This window comes from Zerene cesonia, chromosome 14 (genome assembly GCF_012273895.1).
Source record: "Zerene cesonia ecotype Mississippi chromosome 14, Zerene_cesonia_1.1, whole genome shotgun sequence".
NCBI lineage: Eukaryota > Metazoa > Arthropoda > Insecta > Lepidoptera > Pieridae > Zerene > Zerene cesonia.
The window spans coordinates 3,619,400-3,636,079 of NC_052115.1; the positions used below are offsets into that span (position 1 = coordinate 3,619,400).

General features: G+C 30.1%; 1 protein-coding gene across 1 annotated transcript in view; it reads left to right on the forward strand.

The window, feature by feature from the left end:
• Positions 1-239: 239 nt before the first annotated feature.
• LOC119832044 (sex peptide receptor-like) overlaps positions 240-16,680 on the forward strand; it is a 30,250-nt gene continuing 13,809 nt past the window's right edge. The window contains exons 1-2 of the mRNA XM_038355633.1: positions 240-390; positions 16,478-16,675. Of these exons, the coding sequence (XP_038211561.1) occupies positions 16,558-16,675 (118 nt within the window). The 5' untranslated portion in view covers positions 240-390; positions 16,478-16,557. The remainder of the gene's footprint in view (positions 391-16,477; positions 16,676-16,680) is intronic.

Below are 16,680 nucleotides of genomic sequence, written 5' to 3' on the forward strand. Positions count from 1 at the left end.
TGAAATCTCATTTATAAAACATTAACACTTATAAAAATAAAAACTCTTTAAACGCCTGCACTCCTCAAGAAAAGAATATCAACGAAATATCTCACATACTTTTATCACTGAAACCTCGCCTTCAGACTGTTTTCAGATGATTTATTAGCATCAAACAGTAGACAGTTAAAGAACCGATAAAGATATACCGTGTTTTCTAGTCCGAAAGCAACAGGCCTCTAGCCTACCGTTCAGTTTATATACAGCGGTCGACTCGGCTGCCCCGCTCATAGAGCGCGATATAAAATGAAAATTTATTTCCACTTATTACGAATCCTTCATCAAATAGAAATAACGCCCCCAAGTTTACTTTGATAAAATTGTGCTCTTATTGTGCCGAGGCAAACACCCGTAAGTAATATTCTTTTTATCTTCTTGCTATTATCGAGTTGTGTAAACAGTGAAAATTTTGGCGGTTTATATTTATATTAGATAGGTAAACATTCACTTGCAATGCTCTGTTTGATAAAATGGTAAAAGAATAACATTTTTATAATAAATTTGTGATCGCGTTTTTATTGCTGTCTAGGTGTAGGGAAATTTGTAAAATAAAAAAGCAATTAAATGATATGTAAACTAGCTATCTCGCTATTTGACATTAATGATTTCCGTACAAAAGTCAATGAATGATGTAATGATTGGCACATTCTGCTATTTTAAGACTAACAATGAAAATTGGAATTTCTTCCGCAAACATCAATTTTTAATGGACAACTTTAATGTCAAGGCGTAATGAAAACCGGTGAAGAATTTTCTATTTCCCTTTGATTTCCTATATGCAAAAGCAGCAATAGAATTTAGATTTTATTTTATTTACATTAAAAATAGTCACGTAGTTCACCTGTATTGAATTGGTGCAAATAAAAAACCTATTACGTAACTTACACAAGCGGTGGGAAACTTCGGTTAAATAAGGGTGTCCGGAGGCTTGATCATACGTAATTTCGTATAAATAAAACAAAACTTCGATTATGCCATACAACTAAGATTCATTGGAATTTCTTTTTACAATCACTACGCTGCAAAGATTAAAAAGGAACATAATAAAATACAAACATCTTTTTGATGTTGTACAGAAAGTATTTCATCTAATTGCGACATTAATGTTGTATGAAACAGACGTAGATGTGCTGAATTTTTTGTATCGTCAGCTTTTACTTGCTGATGCAGCATTTACTACAGTTGATTAAAAGTTTCACTTAAAGCTTTTCTTCCATTTGTTATAATTGATGATAAAATTGAAACTGATGTATTTGCCACTCATCTTTGTAATGGACATATATTTTGTAAACATCTTATCTAAGATTGCGCTGTTTTAGTTTTAGCACTGAGGAAAATATTACCTACAGGTCACTTTTTCCAACTTAAAAGTAAACTATTATTCTGACAGCCAAGTCATACATACAAATTTATGGAAAAAAAAGTTCAAATAGCCGTTTTGCCATGAAAGAAATTCCTTTACCAATTTTTACCGCAATAGGTATTAAATTTTCGTTGCTCGTATAAGAAAGGCCTAGTTTTTATTCTCTATTTTACACCTACAACAAAAACAAATAAAATAAAAACTATTACTATTTATTTTATCTATATTCAAGCATTTAGTCGCATTTTCGCTCATTTTTCCAACTATTTTTCTTAAAAACACATATATCAACAAAAATGGAACAGTATGATTGTGACAAAGCTTTTAAGAACATAACCCGGAAATAAATAACAGTTTACATATAATATAAATATGATTTAACGAGTTCAAAATTTACTATCAAATAATACTCGTTTTAAACCCAGTGAACTGCATAAGCAGATACTAAATTCCCACCTTTCCGAACGTTATAACAAACACTGAAATACGACCGCTGCATATACATGATGTATCATTTATCTTTACACAATGGATCAATCAAACGTTGAGTAGCTTCGACGTTGTGGTTCTTTTATAAGTTGTTATTTAAACAAGCTCGCTTATGTAAGCTATATCTTCATTTTTCTTGACTACGATAAAAAAAATATACCTTCTTGTATATTTTGATACGAATTCAGCCTTGTTCAATGTATTCTTTGTTGGTATCTGCATGTAGGATTTGATGACTCCGTACGTTTTGAACAGTCCCAAGAAAACAAAAAAAAAACTTAAGAGAAACAAAAAGACGCCAACTTTCTACATCACCTCTATACATATTGACTTCATATTAATTATGGAACATAATGCCATGTCACTCTAATCATAGTTGAATTATATCTTATAATAGCCGAAGGAGCTCAAGAAGAATTACAAAGTTCCTGTCTCGTTAGAGTGTAATTCATGGAGAGTAGATAATGGATATGTAAATAATTTTCTAGGAAATAACTTCTTAAACTTCCCTAATGAGATTCTTAGAGAGTAATTTAATATTAAGGTTATTATTTATATATATATATATATATATATATATATATATATATATATTATAGAGAATTTTTATACGATTTGTTGTTTGTGTTAACAAATAATCATGTAAAGATTGAGAAAAAGAGTTACTGTGTTTTTCTTATCTTATAAAATAATAGTCTTAGCATAAATAATTGTTAAAACCCATACAACGAATACCTACAATGTTTTTGTTGTTATTCTTTGTTTGAAATTCGGTCTGCTATGTAAGGAATTGAGATTAGATTTTTAAATGACATGGATACTCAATTAAATGGTCTATTTACGACGAATCGCATTGTTTGTTGAATAAACAATTTTTATAGGATAAAAGCTAAGATATAAGGATATTAAAAAGAAAATATTTCATAGGAACTCATTAGTATCTAATAGAACTTATTATACATTTTACATATATCTGTTTTGAACATTTATCGAAATATTAAAACTTCACCTTAATATAGTGGAAAATAAAGGTATTCAATATGAAAAAAATATTAACATTCATATTAATATTTCCTTTTAAGGGTATAAAACACCACTCAAATTCAATTCTAATTCTCATCTTTTAAGACAAAGCTGAAAGACTCCCACTAAAATCTGGTCGCTTTTTATTATCGCTTTGAAATATTTAATTAGACGACAGCGACAGTCAATAAAGCTTAAGGATTTCCAATAAAATTCCAGCAAATGAAAGTTAGGGAGATGTTCTGCTTTTACTTTTTAGCGTGATATTACGATTAATGTATATTTTCTTAGCAAATGTTCTTTGCTCAGTCGTAGATTGGATAAAGAATCTAAATTCGGAAATAATGAATGTCTCAATGAAAATTTATTTATACAAATTTGGATTATTTAACAATACTATTAAAGAAATATATTCGTCATCGAATATACAATTCTACTTCTTTAAAAAAAAGGCTTTTTAGTCTTAAGTGCTGTGATAGCGTCAGTCGGACTATGACCGATAAGTGAGAACCAAATTTGGACAAATTCACTTGAAATTTTAACATATGCTATATAACCTATAGAAATAGATTGTCATGAATTTTTCTACATATTATTTGTGACTGATTTGCTTTACTAACGTAACTTATTGTTGTGTTATAATGGTATTATTGTGCCTTAGATTCTAGATACATAGTACGAACACTGAACACAACATTCAAATTGCTTCTGCTGCACATAGGTAGCTACATATTTTCAGCGATACTTGAACTACATAGCAACTTTCTATTTGATATTGGGATAGTGATAGTAGGTAATAGATTAGTTGTTTACGGGTTTATACAAAAACTCTTCAATGTGTTTATCAATATATTATGTTGCTTTATAAACAAAACTGAACAATACGTATGATAATAAGGGATTTAGGTAAGGGATATATAGCATACGGTACCGCATATTTAAAAAAAATCGTTGTGAATGGGGACAAGTTTAACAACAACAAGGACATATTTAATCCATAAAATTGAAACAATGCGAGCAGAGAGAGCGATGCAGACTTACCCGTACTAAAACATACTCAGACAAATACATCTTTACACTTCTTAAGAAACATTTACCCTTTTTTATATTATCTTCATAAACTGAACTTCACCCTTCGTAACGTTAGCCTGGTATATCATTAAAGCGAATACTGGTCACGTAAATATCTGATTTCTAACAACTTTCGGGTCTATTTTTGGTTTATGATTATATTGTCCAGCAGCAAGCAATACAATTGTTATGTAGATTGTGCGTAGATAAGCTGATAAGACAGAGCATGGCAAACTTTGCAGTAACCTTTATTTATTAATAAACCAATTCATAATGACGACTAGCTGCGCCCCGCGGTTTCACCCGCTTAAGTCTGTATCTCGTAGGAATATCGGGATAAAATTTTGCCTATGTGTTATTCCAGCTATCTATTTGTCAATATTCATTACAATCGGTTTAGTAGTTTTTGCGTGCAAGAGTAACAAACATACACATACACATACATCCATCCTCACAAACTTTCGCGTTTATAATATTAGTAGGATTAGTAGGAAAGGAAATAGGATGTGTTTTGTGTTTCATCACATTTTATAATTTTATAGTTAAGTATATATATTTGTCAGTAGTATTAATAACTTCGTTATTAGTTGTAAATAGCAAATGTTTGTTTAGATCAATATATTTATTTAACAACCAATAACAACGAGCCGATAAAAAGGTAACTTATAGTTTTTAATAAATTGCAAACATTGTTATTAACTGTAAGCTCGGTGTTTATATAGAGAAAATATTACTCGAGCACGAATGACATTTGTTATCGTTTTTGGATTTAGATCGTAAACACATGTACATTTTCATGTGCAGTTTAGGTTAGTAATTTCTTTTTACAAATTTCTTAGAAATCTTATTCTGACCTGATAAGTAATTTATCGCTCATATTTATTGTATATATACTTATTTGCCTTCTTTATTTTTATAAAAACATACATATTATTATTTAAATATTTAAAAAGTACGTACATTAAACAGAATAAAGAATTGATGGCAACATTTGGTTCGCGCGGCAGCCGCAAAACCTTTGCTTTTGCAATACCAAGAAAATATGATTTTAAACGTTTAGTAAGTAATACTAGCTGCGCCCTGCGGTTTCACCCGTGTAAGTCCGTATCCAGTAGGAATATCGGGATAAAAAGTTTCCTATATGTTATTCCTGTTGTCCAGCTATCTACGTAGCAAATTTCATTGCAATCGGTTCAGAAGTTTTTGCGTGAAAGGGCAACAAACACACACACATCCTTGCAAATTTTCGCATTTATAATATTAGTAGTATATAGTAGGATCCTCATTACTCATGAATAATAAAATTCTGTATGGTTATTGAAAGGAGTTAGATTTAATATAAATTGCAAAATAAACAATGTAAAGTTACATTTATTACTGTTAACCGCTTATCTAATACACAATGTTTAAAAGCTCCTAACAAATATAAAAAATATTCGCGCGTTCATTTGTCAAATAGATGTGTATTCTTCGTGTGTATTTTATTACATATATGACTGTGTCAAAATGCCCATTATTTATTTCTCGTTTACAATTATTTACAGTCAATTTCGTGACGTATGAGTATGAGAGCTCCCATTGTTTGCTCGTTATGCGAAACGTGTTCAATACACTTGTACCTGACACGCTATTTATTTACAAAATCATTGCTTTTGCGTCTTGACATTTCTATTTTAAAATCATATTTACGTTGGATTATATTACAGCAGACAACAAATATCATTTTTCAATGTGAATAGCTAACATCAATCCCATATCAAGCAATCTTATATGTGGAATGATATCAGGTATGTATCCACAAATAAGTAATGCACTATTGCTCTTTTAACATGTCATATTAGTAACACGAAGCTATGATATTGTAAAGCTTTTAATATACTATCTATTATTTTTTAAACTTATATTTAAAACCCGATACCAATTTGTAATTAATGACTTTTATTGACACGCTGTGTTACTTAGTACTCACTACGCAATATAATATTGTTGATATATGAATTCAAACTTTATTATCAAAAGTTCATTTATATAAATAACAACATTTTACTTCAGTCGCAACATATTTATTGGCAATAAATGTCATTAGGGTTGCTTAAATAGGATTCGTAATTGAATTTCTTACATTTGCAATAGATTGACCGATATATCCCATCCCATGGGTTTTTGTTTGGTGTACCACTCTTGGAGTGAGGTAATCAATAAACGTAATCGAATTAATTTAACTTATGATCTAGGTAGATTAGACGTACGAATTAATACGACTCGAGTGATGTACCTAACAATTTTAGATTCTGAATAAATTAGCTTAAGAATGATATAACGAAGATTTCGTTTTTTATTCATTTATCATAAACAATGAGCTATTCGACTGCGAAGGAAACATAAATAGCATTAAACTGAATAATTAATTTGTGATAGTATTATATCTCGAAGTTGCAATAATGTAAGAAATGACGTGTTTCTAAAGAGCGTTTTTAGTTAAGTAATTTTATGCTTTGAGCTTCGTTCAGGATTAAAAGCCCATAAAGTTATTTTAAAGTAGGTACATATTATATAAATTATGGTAGTAAACGGTGCCAAATTTATCTAAAACTTTGCAGATAAAATCCATCGCGCAAAAGTGATTTACATTTAACGTCGTTTTTTATAGTTTTCTTTGGTTCAAAGTTAGTTTATGGAAAGCATTTAGCTTTTTACTTCAACCGACTAGCACGATTTTAACCGGATATTTCTAGATGTATAAACCATCTTCTGACATAATATTTACATTAGTAACAATTTCCACCAGTATTTGTAGCGTGATATACAATTTCCTTTTAAAAACAGTTTCTAGTTAGAAGATAATAAATCAATGAAGACATATTTTAAAATGTACTGTATTTTGATTGAGGTACGTAAACCGACGATAATATTATTAACATAGCATGATGACCTACTTCATTTTTTGCCATCAACAAAAAATTACCTGATGCAATTTTATGAATTCTTTAGGGATTCATTTTTCATTCGATTTTATACAGCTAAAGAAGAAAGAATGACCTTTACCTAGACAAAAAAAAAGTTTCGGTGAAGTGCAACCAGAGACACCATGCTATTTGTGTCAAATTTATTTAGTGCAAATAAATTTACGTGTAAATATATGAATGCACCAATTTGATATTATCCGATACTAGGGCTTGTTTGTAATCAGACTGCAAAAAAAATAAATTCCCTGTAGATGCATATATTATGAATCAATTGTGTAACAAAAATCTTAGGATTGCGTAAAACATTACATTGAAATCACTAAAATATTGATTTAAAGTACAACTTTATGACAATAACACCCGTATTGTTTTATTTACTTTCCGGCTGACCGTGTAAATCAGAAAGGTCGTCTGATTTTACATAAATTGTTATGTGATACCGCGCCAGCGCACATGTTAGCATATCTAATCCAGTCAGTAATTTATTTTAATTGCATACATAAATAATTCATGGCAATTAATATTAAAAATACGCAGTTCATATTTTTTATGTCGTTGTTAGTACTCGGACTCGTCTTTATTTGCCAAAAGATGTTCAAAGAGTAAATATATACTTATGATCACGTGTTATCGCCTTCATAAAACATATTATAAAATAAAATTTTAATTTAAATTATAATTAAAATAGCTCCAAACTGGTTATTTAATGTCAATGAAGTCGAAGAGATTTTTATTCATAAATTCAGAAAGTGTGCATCTCTATGATATAGGTTGTCACATGCTCATATGTACGTATTGGGAAAGAAGGTGCGCCATATCTATTCTGTATATAATATCGTTATAAATTTAAAATCACAAAATTTTTTATAGGATACGATAGCTAAACAAGTTTTGACATGTTATGAAAAGCGACATCTGTATCTATCTAACAGAATAGTCAAACACAATTAGTATCCGAGACCGTTATATAGTATTAATACTCTACTTTCAATTAAATCTGTCAATTTATATGTAATACCTCAATTTGATATTCGACAAGAGCGTTATTTGTGAAGACTTTTTTTCGATAAAATGTAACAAAGCAGCGTTGCTAGGCAACGTATTATAACGAAACTTGTATAATATGAAAGGAGTGGGAGAGAGATTGAATAGGGGTGGGCAATAAGATAATTCCAAAAATATTGCGATGCTTAATATTATATAAATATAATACAATAACATTCAAATTCTGAAATTGAAATATTTGTTTTAAAAATGCGAAATACATTTTAGCTGAATCGCTTCTTTGCATGCAAAAATCTAACGAATGTTACCATTATTATTGTATATTTTACCTTGTAATTATGTTTATAATTAGGTATATCTATATCTATTAGTGACTTTATGTTTTAATGAGAATAAATATCTTAAGCATATTTTGTGTTAACCGTTGATTGCTGACTATATATTTCTAGTAGACTTGTTTGTATTTTGGGGAAATATTTTTTTAGCTACAAATTTATTGAGACCACTTTTCTAGAATAGAGAGTATATTTTTAGAGGAAAAAATATTGGTTTGAATATGCAACAGCAGGTTTTTTAAAAATATAGAGGAAACATCGGTGGTTAAAATTTGGATTCCCCAGAGCGTTATTGGTGAGAGATCATCATCATCTCACTGTCTTATGTTTTTTATATATTAAAAATCTTATAAGTATGAGGATGATACGACAGAATAGTAAACAAATTCCTTCCGTAATATAAATATTAAAGCAATAACAATAATAATGATAGCTTTACGCATCTTAGAATTTTATGTGGGAGTCGAACTCGCTTCGGCATGAATGGATCTGCTCGCATCGGGGAAGTACCACACCCCCACAGACCGACGTGAAATAGTAGTCTAACTGTACGAACCCAGCATGTGTTTATACGTTGCGTGGGGGAGCCAGAGGCCCGTTTCCTTTTCCTCACCCTTCCCAGTCTATTCCTACTTTCGAGTCGTCAATGATTTCCTTATCCCTTACCCTTAATAGCGGACAACGCATTCGCAGAGCGCCTTTGCGAATATTCATGGGCGTTGGTAATCGTTTATCATCACGAACTACCAGCTCAGTTACCCGCTATGACATAAAAAAGACTATAGATTACATCGATGACTGTGTTTGCAAAGCCAACAATAAACATGCTAACCCTAAAACTATAAAAACTTAAATGACTGCCATCGATGTATGAAATAAGCCATTAATGCAATTTATTATAATAATATCCCATTGGCTCGAAGACAGAGATTATTAAAATAATATAAATATATTAAGAATGAGGAGTTTTTCATACAAGACAATGTCACAAAATCTCATCATATAATGTCTAGCTGATTTACACACGCAGCAGCAAGTCCAACTTAAAACAAAATTATCAATATTCTATTCTATAATAAATAATTTTATAATAGAATCATATAAAATTATTCATAAGATTCCTCCCATGAATAGGAGATATTCCTTCATATTATTTAATTGATTCTATATAAAACAAAAGGCGAAAAATCATTAAGAAGGTTATGGCCGCACAATTCCTATTTTTAGGCTCACGATTCTGATCAATCCGACTATTTGTTTTCAAATAAAAGTAGGTATATATAGAAACAAAACTTTTTAATGCATAGATAGTAACCGTATCAAAAGGCAATTCCCAGAAGTGAAATACGTTCTATAAATATTAATGAAGCAATGTGTACAAATTGGACTACCGTTTGTAAATGAAATTGATTCATGATAACATTTGAACCCTTCATAATATGACAAATTCTGAATACATATATTACTAGTAATCGGAGCATAATTGAAGTAACAAGTTATGGATGATATGGGGTTAGATAATATCTAAATACGTTGATATTCTATCTTATCAATATCTTTTAGCTGCATTAATTGCAATGGTGTTATGTTTTATACCTGGATGATATTGTTTCTTGCTTTGTGTTTTTTATATATGTATGTTTGGATAATTTATAATATATGTATGTCAGTATGAATAATTATTAGAATGAATTGTTTGGGTGAACATAATGGATTTTGTTATATCATTTGAATTATTATACAACGATCGTTTAAGTGTGTAGATTTTCCTCGTTATGGATACTATTAACTATTAATTAGTCGTAGGACCGTAGTTAAAAATATATTTGAAATTTTGTACATCTACTGATCCTCTTATCAGGTAAGTTAATTCTGTATGTAGTGCAGGCTGGAATAGGGTACAATCCTGAATCTTGGAAGTTGATATAATATTTATAAATATTGCTGAATTGAACGTAATTTATTTATTCATTTATCTCAAAATCATAAGATTGATTCCAAGTATAAGGAAAATTTAGTAACTTATTATCGAATATTAAATTATTTATATAATATTTAAGTAAATTAAACGTCAATCACTTACATACGTCACTAATTTACAAAGTAATAATATTAAATAATCGACGGTCGCCTTGTCAAAACACCGGCGCCGATCAGTCGCACTACGCTAGCCGTTTCAAAGCAATTTTGTCAAAACGTCATTTACATACGTAGAATATAATTTGTTTTCACTGACCTCGGATATGACAAGGTTGAAATGGATGACGGAGATAAAAACTTTAACGACGGGTTAATAATTTACACCGGTGGTTTATGCTTTGTCATTTTCAACCTGTGTGTCACGACCCTATCTCTCTACCTTTAGCCGGCATTTGTGCCGTGAGCAAAGAGTAGATAAGTATTGGCCGAGAGTTTATGTGGGTACCCTAATTATTTACTAATGAAAGTTTTAGCGTCTAAGTTATAATATTTGCTTTAGTAGTAAGTCATAATATTTTATTTATCCTGTATAATATTAACTAGGCTATAAAAATTCGGAATGAATATTACATTTTGTGTAGGTTCCAAATTAACTTTCATATAAAGCATTTGGTCACAGCGAACTTTCATTTCAATTGAACTGTAATACAATGAATTAAAAACTGATGTATTTGTCAAACACATATTTTTTCATTTAAGCTATAGTGCATTAAGCTGTCCATTGGAAGTAAGTGGGTGTTAATATATTTAGATATTCAATTCGTTTTTTTAGATTTACGTTATCTTCACCAATTCATTCATAATACATAAAATTTACAATTTTTCGACTTACAAAATCGCATAAGACTTGTAGGCTTAAGGCATAAGACATTCCCAAATATAAGCTTGATGTCGAATAGTGTGAGGAATGTTTTGGTTCGCCGTAATAAATCGGGGTTTAAATCTGTTCTCAAGTAAACCAATACATATTTACAAAAATAACCAATACGATAAGAGAACGGGGTTCTGTTAAATTTCGATTAAACATAACTAACAATACTCACTGTACTAAGTAGCTGAAATAAACGTTAACATCTATTTTTATTTTATTCGAAACGAACGGAGCTATCGATTTTATGGCGTACTACACCGATAAGGATTTAATTTCAGCTCTTATTAGTTTAATTTAACGTACTGTAAGAATTTAAATGACTTAATTGTACTAATGAAGTTTTAGTTATTAGGTCAGAATTAAAATCGAATTATAATAACTCTATCAGAACAACAGAAATGAGAAAAAGCCTTTTATGCAATACCTTCACTATACCTACACAATATACACTGAAATTCAGTTGTACCGTAGACTACAGCTTAGCCGATTATCTGGGAATGCCTAGTGACCTATTGACAGTGGATGTGGTAATGTTCATTTGAATTTAAATATAAAATGAACGTAAGATACTGCAATAGATTTTTCTTATACTTGGAGAGGGATCGTTAATTGTCCAAATCAGGTGAAGATTTTACATTTGAACTTATAAGTGTTATAATTAATTGTTAAATTGAATTCTACTGTAACTTTGTTCTGGGCTTACAGATGGAAGACTATATATTTTTAATATCATCGATTGTCCTTTATGTATGCGGAATTCTGCAAACAAATATTGTACGTAGAGGGCAGAAATTAATACCTAATTATGAAACAAATGGGAAACCAAAGGTAACCAAGGTAAAAATATATTATCGTTGCGAATAATATTAGTGGATTTGATATATTTATCGATGAACATAATATACTATATGATGCATTCAGTTAATCTTTATGACGCCCACACTGTGCCGGCAATAATAACCATGATCGAGTGACTTGTATCTCTAGGGAAAATAACACTTGTATCAATACTGCTACTGCAACTAATTGAAAACAAGCCATCCACCCAGGTTTCACTTGGGTACTCCTGTATTGAATTTGTATGACTTGGCTTCTTATTTGGAAAGTACGTTTACGCATACCCAGTGAACCTGACGAAAGGGTCTCGGCAAAGTGGGACTAACACTACACAGATGAGGCATGGGGTATGAACTACCGGCTACAGTCCATCATACCGCTTCCAATTAGAATTCCATTTAAAATTACAAGTAAATGTGATCGTGTAAGTTCACTTCTTCTTGACAAAAAATAATTACTAAAGACATCTATGATCTACATAAATTTTATACCTACGTTTCAATTTTATTAGAATACTTAGAAAAATCGCGTAAAACAAACTAAACATTTTAAAAATCCATTTCAAATGCACAAGTTCTACTTGCAACAGCCATTATGTATCGGTTCAACAGACTATAACGACAATTAAACGTTTTTGCAAAAATTGAGCCATTTTGTACGACACAATTGAGCACTAAATAAAAATAAGAAATTCATACAATCACGTCGTTTTTATTTAAATTTGTTTGAATATTTTAAAATTTTGCATTCCTTAATGTCATTTTATCAAAAATCTATCAACGGTGCTAATTGTTAAATCACTGGCAACTGGTATTCTTTAAAGTTCAGTTTAAAAAAGTAAAACAAATGAAATCAATTAATTTGCTTTCATTAACAGAATCGTTTCATTGTTTGTCAAAATCTATTGTCTCTTAAAATAGCGTTGAGGTTAGGATTCTTTTTCTTTTTCAGGAAAACATATAAAACATTTCAATTTAAAATGCCTCACTCAGCAATGAAACACTATAAGAACTTGAATAATATTTTCTATTTCAAATTTTACTTCAGACTTTATTCAAATACATTGAAATCACATTGTTATGATTTTTTGAAAAGGTTGTTTAAACTAAGGCAGGTAAGATACATTAACTAAATAAAAAATATGGAAAAAATAACAGAAAAATAAAAAAAAAAGAAATTTTATTGCTTTTACATTTGGAAGTGTTGCATTTGATGGTTGATCTACAATCTAGACATTGTAAAATATACTAGAGTTAAGTATTTTTATTCACGGAAGAAATATAGTCGCTTTAGAACGACGTGTTCCAGAGATTTAATAAAAAGGAATTTCTCGTAAGTTTTCTCGTTTATGCTCGCGAAAATTAATTTTGCGTTTTAATCCGATTTTTAGATGAAAACCTCTAGGAAACAATGTCTACATATTTCTTCTTGTTCGTAAGAACTTGGTAAAAGATGCGACAACATCATTTTACTTTTAGTAGCGATGTATCGGTAAAATTACTTTCGCTTAACAGAAAAGAAGTAAGCATATAGCCTTTAAGCGATATTATATTAATTTGGCATGTTGTTGAGTTCAATTTTTTGTGATGAAATGATTCGAAATGAAATGACGTTTATTTTACTTTATACACAAAGAAATATACACACAAACTAATTACAATTATTTTCTGGAATAAAAGATGACGTTTATACAGCATATACATTTGTTTTTGTATAATACTGTTATGCTGTAGATCTAAATCTCTCTATTAATGCATGGTCTTTCACCAGTTATCGATCTCTCCCATAAGATTAAGCCAAACTACCAAGCCGAGAGTAAATAGACAAAACTCTATTAAACTCGATTCAGTTTCAAAAGTAGTAAATTCCCACCTTTATTACACAATTATAAAACATAATGATTTAAAATTTGATTTCATAATCCTAATTAGTTATATAATAATTGATGTGTTTGCTCGTTAATCGTCTAATCGTACGGGAAAATCTTTTTTTGGAATAATTCCAAATTTAATAACCTTCATATCACTTGACTGCAAATAAAGCCCTGATATATACGATGCACACTTAGTTCCGTAGCATCAAATGTATGTTTTATTAGGCCAGCTATTTTTCGCAAGTATACGTGATCTGTCTATGAAAACAGTGCCACTTACAAGTCTTACAATTAAGGTCAAATAAATAGACTGAAATAAATAAAAATAGCTCTTGTTTTGGCAACTCTAAAAGTATTGATTTTGTTCGGTGGACGGAATATTTTGATGGCTTCTTAGAACTAATAAATTCCTAGAATAGTTATTTGTGTAGTCTATATAATACCAAAAATATTGCTGTTTTAATAATAATAAAACCAATTTTTTAAATATATTTTGTTAGTAAAATTTTTGTATCTATTGTTTTATTTACACCTTATTCGTCTTACACACAATGTAAAAATTATAAAGAAATCAGTAGATATTATATTAATATTACCACTACACGTTCGTAATAAATTTTACGCATTTTCTCCATGTAACTCTTGTCTTACTTTAAAGCATTGTAGGTATCAATATTTCTCAATTTTGAAAACTTGAAAACTTTCATAAAATTAATTAGAAAAATAGTTAGAATGCCCATTAATAAAAACATATAACATGATGCAATAAAAAATGCTAAATTAAAGTACAGACACGAACAAAATTTGTGTTTAAACATAATACAGTGCATTAAATATATTTTTGCATATGCGCTGCACCTCTGAGGACGAAAGATTTCACGAAATCCTCCTTATATAATGTATTCCTTGAGGATATCTATTGGTGGGTGAGGTGACCTAGATTTACGAGGGATGTTGTAAAGAATTGTCCCCGTGGCTTTAATGAATGACGGTCGATACGAATCTAATGTTACCATTTATTTATTATTAGCAGTCGCCCAGGGATTGAAATTTATCCACCATGATTATATTTCTATTATTGATATGATGAACGTAAAAGATTCTTGTTTCTGTTATTGGTTATAAATATTTATTCACTTCAATATAGGTGATGGATTCGATGAAATTCGTCTAGCTGGTGGCTTATTTCTTGGATTAAGATACAACCTGCAACGCAGGGAATGCCTGGGCGGGACAAAGTTAAAGTCGTTGTCTTATATTTTTATCGAATATTATTTGAGAGATGCCAATTATTTCAAACTTTTGTAATTACACACTTCAAATTGAACAAGCTTTAACTATGCCAAATAATTTGCAAACGAGCAGATTTTCGTGACCAAGTCCCTTTCGGGCGATAACGAGTTAAATACTTCGGAGAGTTATGTTATGAAGGCGTTTCCCCCGCAATGTGTTAAAAAGAAATTTGTATTGTTTCCTTTTTGTACAACTACAATTAAAATTAATGTATATCTATATACATTTCTAATTCTGAATTATAAACGAAATAATACAAAGTATTTAAGACTAGTTGTCCTCGGCTTCACCCGTGGTACGTACGTCTTTCCTCTTTATTATTAAAAAAAACATGTCAAATTTTTCAGGATGTTGGCAGTATTGAAAAGACTAGAAGACACTATCAGGCAATACTGCCAACATCCGGAAAAATACTCAACATACCAACTGCGGAGAAATAGGTGGAGGTAGTTCGCAAACAACAATTTTTGTAGGACCTTCAAGACATGGAGCATCTTAGTCTCCCCGTGACCACGCTCGCTGTAAATTGTTCGAAACGTCGGGTTAATAATATAAAGAATAAATCGCGTTTAAAATCCGATAAAAAGTCTTTAATTTCTAAAGATAAACAATATTAAAAAATATTGAAAAAGATAAACAATATTAATTTATATTCACAGAAACTAAATAACTAAACCGTTTGAAGTATTTTTATGTGAATTATGTCAATGCTTTGTCTTAGAGGTGAGAGTGACACTGTACATAAAAACAACATTTTGGCGTCCAAAAGTAATCTCAAGGAAAATAATAATTTCAAAATACCTCGAGAGTGGTAGCAAAAAAAATGTAAAAAATATCAGTTGTGTTTTTTTATTTCAACCGACATCTATAAAAGAAGGAGGTTATCAATTCGACTATATTTGTCACCTCCGGACTTTCGACTGAATCGATTTTGATGATTCTTTTTCATTTGAAATTGGTAGCTCCCGTTTGGTACCGGTCCTCGGCTAATGTTTTGGTAAAAATAGTTATTATAAAAATATTTCATGTTTTACAAACGTTAATATTTTCTTTACTGAACTAATTTCTGTGTAATAAGAACTAATTTCGTTAAGTTTCTTATAAACTTGGGAAATAAACTTTAATATCTCGGTTTATCATTTCCTAGGCTTCATGTCATATTTAAATTTATTAAAGCGTTTATTTATAAAGTACCTACCTACCTAGCCAAAAATATTTATTATTTTCTATTCCAGAATTTTTAAATACGCAAAAAAGCTTATAACATAATATGGAAATATTATGAAATATTGGATATTTATATTGGAATTAATAACGAGCTTTTTGTTCCAGAAAATTAAAAAACTCAGATGAATTCGGGTTCCGTAACTAAGTGAATTTCAACCTATGTCAAGTGAATTACACAGGATTCAATGATGCTAGCAGATGATGATACTCGACATAAGTATGGCAATCTCAGCTATCCTGGTGGAAATGACACATACGGCATTTTAGAAGACACAAGACTGATATCGCTACTAAAATTTAAAGGCACA